We start from the raw sequence: 13,960 nt of genomic DNA on the forward strand, positions 1-13,960 counted from the left end.
ATTAGCAAAAAGATGAAAGACCCAGCAAATCTCTATCTAACTTATTTCCTTTTACAACTGTGTGGTGTCTTCATGCTCTATTTGGTTTAACCCTTAAAAGAAAAATGTTGGAGTGAAAATTATCCTTTTAAGGCTTCATATCATTTGGATGATATCCTTGGAAAGGAAAACAATCTAAAAATATAAGAACCTAACATTGCAGACTAACAAGATGTGAAACTAAATCTCAGATTGGCAAGGATTGGTTTCTAATTAAGCAATTGGATTGAAACAAAAACCTGCAGCCAGTCTAGATGGTAACAGATTTGTAAATACCAAATGGGTCATGCTTTTAAAAAGGACATTTGCTACATACAAGTACACAGGCTAAGTCCAGATTTTCTTAATCTGTTCCTGTTCTTGTAGTTAGCCTACCAAATATTAAAGGTTTCAACTTTTCTACATATTAGGAAAGTTTTTCAAATCAGAAAGAACCAACATCCCTTCCGCAATGAAATAGTGCTTGGTCAAGCTGTAGGTCTGAGGAGCCACACAACCCAGTAAAGAACCATAAAATGCCAATAAAGTACCATTTAAGAGTTTGACTGCAGAGAAACTAAGCACGGTTTCAAAATTCTAGTCAATGACAAATGCACATCCCATTGAGACCCTTGTATAGTAAGCCAGTGGATGCAAATTCACCTTCAACTGCACTCCAGTATTGTTATGAATGCAGGTCTAATTCAGTAAGAACCAGACCACTCCAGACAGTGTCACAAACCGAACTTTATTAATTCATGGTTGTAGTTCTAGTTGCTTTTCTGTAAATGAAAATCAGCACAGCAACACAGGATGTAGTCAGGACACCCACAACTGCTCCAAGAACTGAATCTTGGAAAGAGGAACCTGCAACAGAAGATTGTAGCATGAGGAACACAAGACAGGAGCAACCTACAGACAGAAGATTCCAATTGCCACTGCACAAGTCCAAAACAAAAGGAGCCACTGTTTTCCTTTTACCATGTGGAGTAAATGCCCATATCAAGATTCATGTTACCTGGAGAAACCTCTTCTTGATGGGAAGAGGGTGACTGAGGTGTCAAGGCCAGAGAAGAATTATGCACCAGAAAAAAAGGCCCCACAGAAATAGTCTTTTCCAATCCAGCTGAAAGGTTCAGTTTACCTGGAAGGTAAATATACAGCAAGATTGGCACTTGTGTATTGAAGGTTGGATTTCATGGAAGCCTGCTGTAGAGGTCACTTACTTGCTCTCCTGGGTCTGGGTTTTTGTGACCCAGAGCCCCTCCTAAAAGAGAGGGGGCTAGCACAGTTTGTATCACAGCAGCTACATACAACATCATTCCCATCTACAGATTTCCACCTAAAAAAGCACAACAGGCAATCAAAGCCTCCCAGCTCATTTCTACAGGTACACCGTTCTCCCCAGTCACTTACTGGCTCAATGCAGAGTTGTATGAACAATCCTTGTTCAAAGCATCAACATTACCGGATGCCAAAGTCACCTTCAATTGGCAGGTAATGAAGATCTGAAAGTAGAGATGCAAGACACTCCCATCACATCTGGCTGTTTTAAAATTATTCCTCCAACAGAAGAGGGGAGAAAGACTTACCGAACTAGTAGTTAGGCCATAAAACCGGAAGGCATCCAGCTTAAACTGAATAAGAGAAGGTGCAATTCTGGGGGACATGAACTGGGAATTGGAATTGGTCAGTTTGCTGTCCACAAAGCACCTGCAATACAGAAGAGGGACCATAGTGACAGCTCTAGAAAATTTGCATTTTAAAATACAATGCTCACACCCACCCATTATTGCCAATGAAGGTGTAGGCTGGGGCAGATGCATTGGACCCAGGAGTGGCCACACAGCTGTCCACAAAGATACGTAGAAGCACATGGTTAGTGGTGTCCACAGAGGCTTGAAGGTTAATGAGGTCTCCTAGGAAGAAGGTGTTGGATAGACTCGGCCCACTCCAGTCACCTACGGCAGAAGATGTTTTAATGGAACATCCAACAAATAATGCATTACAATATTGTCTCCTAATAGAAATGTAAGCAGCTTACTGCTCATTACAACAAGCAAGAAGCTCAGAATATCTTCAGCAGATTTTGTGGAGGTATAGGGAACCCAATTTGGGCTTAAAGGATTGCTGCTTACATTGTGTCGCCTATAGAGAAATAGAGGGAGAAACACAGTTTTAAACATTTAGAAGAGGCCATTTAGAGAAAAATACTGAGGCCACATTTGCCCATGGATTGAAGCCATTCCATCAACCTTCCCATAGCCTTAGACAAACATCTTACCTGGGGTAATAACATTCAACCTGTACCAGTGCAGGATTTGTTCTTACAATAGGAAGACCATCAATCTGAGAAGGGTTGTAGTCAAGGGTGAAGCTGTATACAATTTCATCTCCCAGCATCTGTGAAGCAGCAGCAATTTGGTTTAGTTTAATTTCCACACTAGAGCACATGGGAGATGAATGGGTGAAATAGTGGGTTTCATAGTCAGTATAGTACTACTATGCATTGTTCATAGCAGAACCACAATACTTCTAAGTTGAATTATGGTTAAGCGCTTCCTACTGTCATTTCATAGACGATTGGTACTATAAGCCACAATGTAGAAAACATTAACAGTTCAAGAGACACCAACCATCTCGTGTTCGAGAGTCAGATCACAGATTTCATCCAATTAAATCATTTTTGGAAATTGCTTTATTACTCTGGACTTTTTCCTTTTAAAGCTCAGTGTTAGGGGCTCAGTGTCTCAGGGACATGTCTCCTGTGTCTGCTCAATTTTAATATTATAAAAAAAGTCAGCCTAAATTGTTTTTGGCTATAAAGATTTGTTTAATACTGCCCAGACATATCATATAAGTGTTTATGGGTTATCAAAAATCCAAATTTGCTGTTTTAGTATGTTTATACTGTAGCTGAAGATTTTTGCACTGTATCTTAACCTTTAGGTTTAGTTAATATGGGAACTGTGTGTTGGTGGAATATGCAAGAAAGAATTTCCCAGTACACACAATACTTCAAGTAGTCCTCAGGAGCATAAAAGAGAGGTCCGTCTAAAACTTCTGTTTTACAGTCCACAAATTCTACACCAGGTGTGGCCAACTCTACATCCTGGAGAGCCACAATGGCTACAGGTTTTCATTCTATTTTCTTAGTGACTAGTTTTTGCTAATTAACTTCATTTTGTTTGATATTTAAGACATCAACCCTTTAAATCAGGGCTGAGCAACAATCAATATTCGAGGTGCCACAGTGGCTTCAAGTTTTTAGTTCCAACTCAATTGCTTCATGAGAAATCATTTCTGATCACACAATCATTGCTCAAGTGACATTGTTCTGCTTCATTTTAGCTGTTGTGCTTGTTAAAACAATGAAGATAGCTGTTTAGGAGTAAAATAAGGGTTCAAAATCTTAACTGTTCCTTATTAGCAATATGATGCTAATGTCAAAGGAACCAGCAGTTCCACATCTAGCTTGTCTCCATTTCCAACCAGCTGTATTCATTCTCCATTTGGTTTAAATTAACTATTCAGAAGGAAAGTTAAGAACTGAAGCCTAAAACGGATGAGTAATTTTCAAAGCACTTGGATAATACGTGTATCATTAGAAAGGAAAAACAATCTGATTTAAGAATCAACTGACATGGTAGATAAAAACCACTAACAAGCAATGAAATTAAATAAGATCTGTTACTGGTGAGAAATGGCTTCTAATTAAGCAACTGGGTTGGAACAAAAGCTTGCAGCTACTGCGGCTCTCCACGATCGGAGATAGTCACCGCTGGTCTATTCATTAAAGCTCTCTACATCATTCTTACAGAGCCACAGGGGGGCGTTAGAGTTCAAACAGCGCACACACTCGTCAGAGACGTAACTACATCGTAGTACTTATAGATTGTTAAGCGTGCACAAAATATTCAGTGCACTGGTAAAACCTTAAAGACGAGAACTGGAGGCATAATAGAATTTCGCTCCTTAAGCGACTCACCTCCACTGTGCTCCCGCAAGCCTGCAGAGGAGCTTCAATCACGAAGGGCTGAGCATCGAACTGGCTAGTGACTCCACATTCACCTACTGAAAGGTCAGAAGGTTGGACCGGCTTTTGGATGCCCAGCAAATCCGGACTAATGGTGATTATCACCGCACTCGCGGTGCACTGAGCGGTTACGGTCTGCGGAGTGCCAGCTCTCGGCTCAATAGGTGCTACATAACGCACCACCGCGGGCCTCTGTTGTTTGGGGGAAGGACCCCGTCCTTTGAAACGGGGCTGAGGAAAAGCATCGGATAAGAAAATAAACAGCAACATTAAGACTATCCGACCTTTGCACTCCATTTTGAAATAACAAAGGAAGATAGTTAGTAAAACTCAATAAAACTCAAGGCGCAGCATAGTCTTTTTATATACACGAATTAAGGCGTCCGGCTCCTTAGTCCGTTGATAACACGTGCGGAGAAAAAGATTGTCAATCAGTCACCAATAGTTTAAATAATCAAAACTCATGAAATACTATAATTACGGCAAGAGGAAAACAAACACGAATCAAAAGTGCACCAAAGCGTAAATCTATCTCAACCAGTAATTTTAACATTTTATGAATGCAATTAGCCATCACAGTTTAATTCGACTAGTCGTGGCAGTGCCTGTCCACTCATTAAGCAACCGCGGTCGGGGTTTGCAGGTCAATTTCGCTTTTTTTCAAACGGTGAGTGATGTGCTTTGCATGTGCCCCTAAGAATGCGCTCCTCCTTGAACCGATGAATAATGTGGGAAAAAAAAAAAATCTTCTTGCGATCTGCAGAATTATAAATCCAGTTCTTTTATTAAACTTTAATTACTAACTGGTCGCAAAAATGCAGTCATCTTCGACTGTATGTATCTCCAATGAACTGCAGGTAGTGATGGAGGGAGGCTGTTGAAGAGCATTTGCGGAAGGAGGAGAGCTAAAACTGGGCTGTCGAAGCGTAAAGAATAATAATAATAATTAATTAATAATAAGTACATTTATATAGCGCTTTTCATAAAAAACGATTTGTCGTTTTATGGTAGTAACAGCATTGTATGTTATACTTCTAGTGATAGTAAATCTGCATTAACGGTATGGCGTTGTTGAAACAGCTTTGGGCAACTTTCAGAGCGGTTATATATCAGTATAAGTGTGCATTTCAGTTCAGCTATTGATGGCAGATTGTGGGTTGACACCTAGTGATATGATTGGTAATGCCTTGCACATTTTGTTAGTTGTTCAATAAAGAAAAGAAAGAAAAGGCACAGGCTGTCTGCTCGTCCGTTCTTATCAAAGGAAAAAAAGGCTACGATAGTGTACTTCATTACAAATACATGACAGTGGCGATGAGATCAAGAAGATAATTTTGAGCACCGTGACACTGAATAACTGCAGTGAGAACCGCATGGAGTAAGCACAAAAGCAAGGACCCGACGCGATACGATAAGTACGATAAGTTGCAAACATGTCGTACATCGGAAAGATACATGTTTTTGATAGTACCACTGAAGACTGGAACATGTAGGCCTATGTTGAAAGGCTGCTACAGTATTTCGCTGCAAATGATATTCCAGCTGAAAAACACGTTCCTGTGCTGAGTGCCATGGGAGGGAAAGCTTATGGCCTCCTCCGTAGTTTAACTGCCCCAGACAAACCCGCTGAGAAAAGTTTTAACAACTGATTCCGTGTAATGTGGGATCATTTGTCACCAAAGCCATTACTGATCGCAGAACGTTTCAGATTCCATAAGCGTAATCAGAACGAGGGAGAGACAATTGCGGCTTACGTGGCAGAACTAAAAATGTTATCAGAATATTGTCAGTTTGGTAACGGGCTAAACGATTCATTGCGTGATCGTTTGGTTTGTGGAATCCTTCAAGAGGGAATCCCGAAAAGGCTGTTAACTGAGGCAGATTTGACATTTAAAGGGTCAGTAGAAATTGCTATTTCAATGGAAACTGCAGCTAAAGATGCACTTGAACTACAAAGAAGAGTGAATACGAGCAGCTTGAATAAAATGGCAGCGGCCACGATAAACAAAATACATAAAAGGCCCTATATTGCTGTGGACGCGAGTCCCATCTTCCCTCACAGTGCAGATTTAAAAATGAAGAATGCAGACAGTGCCACAAAACGGGCCATATTCAAAGAGTTTGTCTTAGGGGAAAGGCAAAGTGGAGTGCAGAAAACAAAATGCATCACAGCGAAAAGAAAAATGTGTATAATGTTACAGAAGTCTCTGACATTGATAGTGAAGATGCATTAGCCAGTCTGGAATTATTTAGCTTTAGTGGAAAAAACAAGCAGGCAATCAGGCTTACCCCCAAGATAAATGGCCAGGTGGTAAAAATGGAATTGGACACTGGCTCAGCTGTTTCAGTTATGTCACTGAAAGATTACAAGGTGCTTTTCAAGAAGAAGAAGCTGAACCCCTCTTCTGTTCTTCTCAGAACATACACAGGTGAAAAGGTTATGCGTATTGGAGTGCTGCATGTGACAGTAGAGTATAATGGAAGGAAAGAGGTACTTGATTAACACATAATACAGAATGGTGGTGCACCATTATGGGGCCGGGAGTGGTTAAGAAAGGTGGGAGTTGACTGGAGAGATATTAAAAGCCTTTGTGCTTTGCCTGTTGTGCAACAGACCACAGAAAAGAACCTGGAGCTGATACTAAGAAATGCCACCCCTGTATTTAAGAGTGGCATTGGGACTCTTCAGCACATTAGTGCTAAAATTGTACTTAAGAGTGCTGCGACCTCACGGTTCCACAAGGCACGTCCAGTACTCTATGCCATCTGACCCCTGGCTGAAAAGGAATTGGATAGGTTGGAGGCAGACAGCATACTTTCTAAAGTAGACTGGAGTCCTTGAGCAACCCCAGTTGCCCCAATAGTAAAGAGAAATGGTACAGTCAGGCTCTGAGGGGACTTTAAGGTCTCCATTAATCCTGTGCTGCAGGCTGAACAGTATCCTCTGCTGAGAATTGAGGACATTTTTACCAGTATGTCAGGTGGGCAACGTTTTTCAAAGTTGGATTTAACGGATGCATACCTCCAGATGGAAGCAGAGGAAGACTCTAAAGTGCTCCTGACCATTAATACAATAAAGGGTCTTTATTGTTACAACAGGCTGGTGTTTGGGGTAGCCTCTGCCCCAGCTATTTGGCAAAGAGCAATGGATCAGATCCTTCAGTCAATGCCAGGCATGCGGTGCTATCTAGATGACATTATTCTCACTGGAGCGACAGATAAAGAGCATTTAGAAAACCTCAAAAAGGTCATGAAAAGGTTAGAAGAGTATAGACTAAGAGCCAGGTGAGGCAAATGCGAGTTCTTGAAGCCCAGTATCAGGTATTGTGGGCACACTATAGATGCCCAAGTTTTGCACAAATGTCAGGACAAGATTCAGGCTGTATTGACGGCACCACAACCACAAAATGTTTCACAGCTAAGATCCTTCCTGAGGTTTGTGAATTATGGCACAGTGGTAGTGCTGCTGCTTTGCAGTAAGGAGACTGTGGAAGATTGTGGGTTTGCTTCCTGGTTCCTCCCTGTGTGGATAGCACTTTGAGTACTGAGAAAAGCGCTATATAAATGTAATGAATTATTATTATTTTAATAAGTTTCATCCAAACCTGGCAACTGTGCTACATCCACTCAATGAGCTATTATAAGCTAGCAAACAGTGGAAATGGTCCAAAGAATGTCAACAGTCATTTCAAGAAGCAAAGAAACTGGTGACATTTGATGCAGTCCTCATACACTTTAATTCATCCCGACACAGAGTATTAGAAGAGCTTCACAAGGGTCATCTAGGTGTGGTGAAAATTAAGGCATTTGCCAGAAGTTTTGTGTGGTGGCCAGGTATTGATGAAGACATCAAGAATATAGCGCAGCCATGTAGTGGCTGCCAGATGGTTCAGAATGAGCCAGAACGTGCACCACTTCAACCATGGGAATGGCCTACATTACCTTGGCAGTGGCTTCATATCAACTTTGCAGGACCATTCATGGGGACAACCTTCCTGGTGGTAGTTGACGCATGCTATAAATGGCCAGAGGTTTTCGTTATGAGCTCCACCACTTCTTCTGACACCATTGAAGTACTGAGGGATTTATTTGCTAGAACTGGAGTTCCACAAAAACTAGTGAGTGACAATGGACCCCAGTTCACAGCAACAGATTTCCAGGTATGGCATCCAGCTACAAATGGCCTGGTGGAGAGTTTTGTGCAAAGTTTGAAAAGAGCCCTTCGAGCAATGACAAATGAGAAGCTGACCCTTCAGCAAAAATTGGCCAACTTCTTATTTGCATATCGGAATTCCATTCATGCTACAACTAACCAGACTCCAGCTATGTTGTTCTTGGGGAGTCCTCTTTGCTCTAGATTAGACCTGCTGCGACCAAATCTCAAGCAGACTGTGCAAGACAGACAAATCAAACAAGGTCATAAAGCAACTGACAAGGTTACACGTAACTTTGCCATTGGACAATCAGTTCTTACCAGGAGACCAGAAATGGGTTCCTGCACTAGTCAAAGAGCAAACTGGTCCCTTGTCCTATAAGGTAGAGGTTACTCAAAGTGTCATATGGCGACGTCATGTCAACCAGTTGAGAAAGTCCGGGTTGGTTAGAGCTGAAGAGATACGCACACTGCCTGTTGACTCCCCTGCTGTTGCTCCTATCAACTGTCCAGAGCACTTACCATCTCCTCAAACAGCACAAGTACAGAGCCCATGTGCATTATCTCCATCACCTTCTGCAAAGGCTAATACTGCTTTAACAAATCAAGAAAAATTACCCTGTGAACAGAGACGTTACCCAATTCGCATATGCAAGCCTCCACAGAGACTAATTGAAAAGTGGCTGCCAGATGGTTCAGAATGAGCCGGAATGTGCACCACTTCAACCATGGGAATGGCCTACATTACCTTGGCAGTGGCTTCATATCGACTTTGCAGGACCAACCCGTGGCGTAGCATACGCCGCATAATTATTTATTGATATGTGAACACTTCCTGAAAGACACAATTGTCCAAATGGGGTGGGTTTGAGGATACGACTATGAGTGAATGAAAAGATGGAACTCTGGAGAGAGCAACATACAATTGTCCGTGACTGAAAACTGGCTCTGTCTTGGGTCTTGCCTGCCATGGTCAGCTGCCTTAGTGAATTATATATATAGATAGAAGATTATACCATAGAATGCACAGCGTAATAGTAAACTAAATGTAAAAACATTGAATAACACTGAGAAAACCTTGAACAACAGAGAAAACTTAACACTGCAAGAGTTTGAGCTATAGCACTACAAACCACTCACTAAAAACTCTTTTTTAATGAGTTTTAAGCACAGGGAAAAAAATGAACATTTGAAAAATCCGTAATTTAATAAACCACCAAGAAAAGTAACATTGCAACAATGCACGCTACGAACCGATCGCTGTAAACAGAAGTGAAAACAAAACCTTCTCTGCCTTATGCGTCCCGCCCCCCCTCTCTCGCGCATGCCTGTGTCTGTGTGTCTCTCTCTTGCGCTCCTGTGTGTGTGTCTCTCTCTCTCGCGCCTGTGTGTGTGTGTCTCTCTCTCGCACGCCTGTGTGTGTGTCTCTTTCTTGCGCGCCTGTATGTGTGTGTCTCTCTTACGCGCCTGTGTGTGTGTGTGTCTCTCTCTCGCACGCCTGTGTGTGTGTGTCTCTCTCTTGCGCGCCTGTGTGTCTGTGTCTCTTTCTTGCGCGCCTGTATGTGTGTGTCTCTCTCACGCGCCTGTATGTGTGTGTCTCTCTCGCGTGCATGTGTGTGTCGCTCTCTCTCTCTGGCTCGCTCGCTTGCTGCACAGGGAATGCACAGAGAGAGACTGAACACGTGCGGAAATCATCGGCCCGCACGGCTGCTTAGTGAATTGTTGGTGGGCATGGCTCTGTCTTGCGTCTTGCCTGCCATGGTCTCGCACGCCTGTGTGTGTGTGTCTCTCTCTCGCGTGCCTGTATGTGTGTGTCTCTCTCGCACGCCTGTGTGTGTGTGTCGCGCTCTCTCTCTCTCTCTAGCTCGCTCGCTCGCTGCACAGGGAATGCACAGAGAGAGACTGAACACGTGCGGAAATCATCGGCCCGCACGGCTGCTTAGTGAATTGTTGGTGGGCGTGGCTCTGTCTTGCGTCTTGCCTGCCATGGTCTCGCGCGCCTGTATGTGTGTGTCTCTCTCGCACGCCTGTGTGTGTGTGTCGCGCTCTCTCTCTCTCTCTAGCTCGCTCGCTCGCTGCACAGGGAATGCACAGAGAGAGACTGAACACGTGCGGAAATCATCGGCCCGCACGGCTGCTTAGTGAATTGTTGGTGGGCGTGGCTCTGTCTTGTGTCTTGCCTGCCATGGTCTCGCACGGCTGTGTGTGTGTGTCTCTCTCTCGCGCGCCTGTATGTGTGTGTCTCTCTCGCACGCCTGTGTGTGTGTGTCGCGCTCTCTCTCTCTCTCTCTCTGGCTCGCTCGCTCGCTGCACAGGGAATGCACAGGGAGAGACTGAACACGTGCAGAAATCATCGGTGCGCACGGCTGCTTAGTGAATTGTTGGTGGGTGGGGCTCTATGAGTTGGCGGGCATGACTCTGTATTGCGTCTTGCCTGCCAGAGTCGACTGCCTTAGTGAATTATGGGCGTGGCTCTGTCTTGTGTCTTGCCTGCCATAGTCGGCTGCCCTAGTGAATTATATATATAGATAGTTAGAATTCAATGTTTTGATTTCTTCGGAAAAAAGGGGGGGGGAATAAGCTAACTACTTCTAATTTTTAGAAGGGAGGAATTGTTATATATCAGTATAAGTGTGCATTTCAGTTCAGCTATTGATGTCTAATTGTGGGTTGACAGCTAGTGATATGATTGGTAATGCCTTGCACATTTTGTTAGTTGTTGTTCAATAAAGACAAGAAAGAAAAGGCACATGCAGTCTGCTCATCCATTCACAAATGTGACTTTTTCAAAATGTCTGTGGAGTGCCTAGGGCATGTTATTGATGCTGATAGTTTACACACAGGTCCTTCAAAAGTGAAAGCAATAGTGGATGTCCCTGTGCTAAGCAACATCAGCCAACTTAGATCATTCTTGAGTCTCCTGAACTGTTATGGGTTTTTCATACCACAGCTAGAAACATTGCTGAAATCACTACACGAGTTGCTTTGTGAAAGTAGACCCTGGAAATGTTCACAGGAGTGTGAAATGGCATTCAGCAAAGCCAAAGCTGCACTGGTTGGTAATAATAATCCATCCATCCATTATCCAACCTGCTATATCCTAACTACAGAGTCACGGGGGTCTGCAGGAGCCAATCCCAGCCAACACAGGGCGCAAGGCAGGAAACAAACCCCGAACAGGGTGCCAGCCCACTGCAGGGCACGCACACACACACAAGCACACACTAGGGACAATTTAGAATCGCCAATCCACCTAACCTGCATGTCTTTGGGAGGAAACCGGAGCACCCAGAAGAAACCCACGCAGACACAGGGAGAACATGCAAGCTCCATGCAGTGAGGACCCAGGAAGCGAACCTGGGTCTTCTAACTGCGAGGCAACAGCGCTACCCACTGCGCCACCATGCCACCAATAATAAGAATAATACATTTTATTTATATAGCGCCTTAAGAGAGTTATAACACATTTTGGCCAACCCTTATTAATTCAGCTAGCACGTGATGCCTCCCCTTTACAGTGTTGGTGCTTTTATGTCACATATTATGTCAATAGGTGAGAAGCAACCAATTGCATTTGCCTCAAGAACATTGAGTAAAAGTGAAACAAAATTTCCTCAGATTGAAAAAGAAGCCTTAAGCATAATTTTTGGAATAAAAAAAATGCCGCACTTACCTGTTTGATTGAAAATTTACTTTGCTAACAGTCCACCGACCCCTGACATCTATTTTTTGCTCACATAATGGTGTGCCGTCTATGGCAGCAAGCAGACTTGAGCACTGGGGATTGCTCCTTGGGGCTCACAATTATGAGATCAGATATAGGCATTCTGAGGCACACAGAAAAGCTGATAGTCTGTCAAGATTCCCCCTACCTGAACAACACAGAAAACAAGGGCAAACAATTTTCTGCTTACAGATGGTGGAAAATACACCTGTAATCTCCCATCAGATTAAGCAGGAAACCAAGGGCAATCCAACACTTTCAAAACTACTCGATTGGATTGTCAGAGGGCAGGAACCTTAGCACCCTTCCTGAACTGTCTGAGGTTCAGCCTTACCTTTAACAGAGGAAGGAGCTAACTGTGTTAGTGGGATTTAGAGGTAGCTTGCCCTCTATCCTTTGTTATAATGGAAGCTGCATTCACAACAGTATGTGTTCTGTTTCATTTTGATATTCCTGTTCCTCATAATAGATGTTTTTTGTTACTTGTTAGCCACATTCACAATTTTTAGGTGGGGGGGGGATTATGTTTTATATTGTAAGTCTGTTGAACAATTGAGGGTTCCATAGTAATAAGGGATTATGGGTATAGGGGAGCTAGTATGAAGTAGATTATAATGTGTCACACACATGCGAATCAGACCAGGATGTGGCAGAGTGCACTGACTCTTTTTCTCCCTTTCCTGCAGACCATTCATGGGAGATTCCTCCTGGCCCCCTTGACGTCTCTTCCGGGTCCGAGCCTATGGAAGAAGACCTTGCCGGCTCCAGCCCCTGTGATGTCACATCCGGGCTCGAGCCTATGGTTGAAGACCCTCATGAGCCTGATCCCTTTGACCTCACTTCCTGTCTTCCCCTTTAAAAGCCTCCACCTTTTCCCTATTCCCTCAGTTCTGTTTTGGACTTGGTTTTGTGCACATCAGTGCTGTGTAATATACTCACGACTTTGCAGCCACGATACCAATTATACGGGTGGCTGTCCCAAACCTTGCTATGGCTCTTTGTGGCTTTTGTGACAGTGGCATAGTCAGCAGGATGGAAACGTCCCGGAAGAGAAGGGGACAGGACCTGCAATGTACCCAGGTGGGAGCGTACCGGGGCCGAGTTTTCAAGCGGGGAGGGTGTCCCGTGGTTCGGCGAGACCCAGTACAGGCTTCGCTCCTGGCATGCTTACCTAGGCAACCTAGGGAGGCCAGGGAGTGTGCGGGAGGGGCTCACAGAGTTGGGCTGCTTGCTGTGGCTTTTGTAACAAATGCTAATATTGTGTAACATGTACTCAGCAATGACCTTAGTAAAAAGAACCTGCTAAAATGTATCACTTTAAACCTTTCTCCATCTTTCTCTTCTTTGTGAATGCAATATTACTGCCTATAGATATAACAGGTGTCACACAGGCATCAGTGCTAGGGCTACTGCTGTTTTTGATATATATAAATGATTTGGTTAGGAATTTAAGTAACAGGCAGGTTAAGTTTGCAGATGATACCAAGCTAGGTGTGACTGGCATATAATCTAGAATGTGTTGAACCATTACAAAGGGACTTTGTGGCCAATGAAATTTAACCAGTGGGACACCGCCATATTTCAAATATGTTTGTGTATGATGCAATAAACACACAACACAGAAGCAATAATGGTATTGTAGTATTCTGGCTGGGGTGAATCCTGGAGGCTGAGGAACTGTTTATTGTAGTGTGGAGGGCAGAGAGTGGCACGGAGAGCTGCAGCAGCAGTTAGAGCAATAATTGTGCTGTACTGTTACTTTTCCAGAGCCAGTCTCACTCACATATTGGCCACTGGCACACACATATTAGACAGTGTCACGCATGCACAAGACAGTGGCACAGTGTCACAGGCCAGTGTTTTGGTTCTATGGGCCAATGCCTTGCCTTGAGTTACAGGTTACTGAGGTGCTACTAACACTAATCTACTATCACTATTATTTCTGAATATCACTCACTATTGCAAAACTATTTAATAAACAAAAAGTTAATAATTAACTCTTGAATGAAGTAAACATAAAATGTGAAAT

At 43.4% G+C, this 13,960-nt stretch overlaps 1 protein-coding gene across 1 annotated transcript; it reads right to left on the minus strand.

The window, feature by feature from the left end:
* Positions 1 to 752: 752 nt before the first annotated feature.
* On the minus strand, positions 753 to 4,392 carry LOC114648967 (zona pellucida sperm-binding protein 3-like). Its single transcript, XM_028798329.2, has 9 exons — positions 4,007 to 4,392; positions 2,303 to 2,421; positions 2,063 to 2,166; positions 1,805 to 1,979; positions 1,611 to 1,731; positions 1,435 to 1,526; positions 1,245 to 1,360; positions 1,037 to 1,162; positions 753 to 885 (listed from the first exon to the last, which is right to left on the minus strand). The coding sequence occupies exons 1-9, from the start codon at positions 4,349 to 4,351 to the stop codon at positions 770 to 772; spliced, it is 1,314 nt and encodes a 437-aa protein (XP_028654162.1). The 5' UTR covers positions 4,352 to 4,392; the 3' UTR covers positions 753 to 769.
* Positions 4,393 to 13,960: the final 9,568 nt, after the last annotated feature.

The sequence above is a fragment of the Erpetoichthys calabaricus genome, chromosome 3 (genome assembly GCF_900747795.2).
Source record: "Erpetoichthys calabaricus chromosome 3, fErpCal1.3, whole genome shotgun sequence".
NCBI classification, from domain to species: domain Eukaryota; kingdom Metazoa; phylum Chordata; class Cladistia; order Polypteriformes; family Polypteridae; genus Erpetoichthys; species Erpetoichthys calabaricus.

Coding starts and splice junctions, on each gene's coding strand:
- LOC114648967 (XM_028798329.2), bottom strand. CDS start 4,351: ATGGAGTGCAAAGGTCGGATAGTCTTAATGTTGCTGTTTATTTTCTTA. Junction 1,732..1,804: donor ACCTTCATTGGCAATAATGG/GTGGGTGTGAGC, acceptor TCTGTATTGCAG/GTGCTTTGTGGACAGCAAAC. Junction 1,361..1,434: donor TACAACTCTGCATTGAGCCA/GTAAGTGACTGG, acceptor GTGCTTTTTTAG/GTGGAAATCTGTAGATGGGA.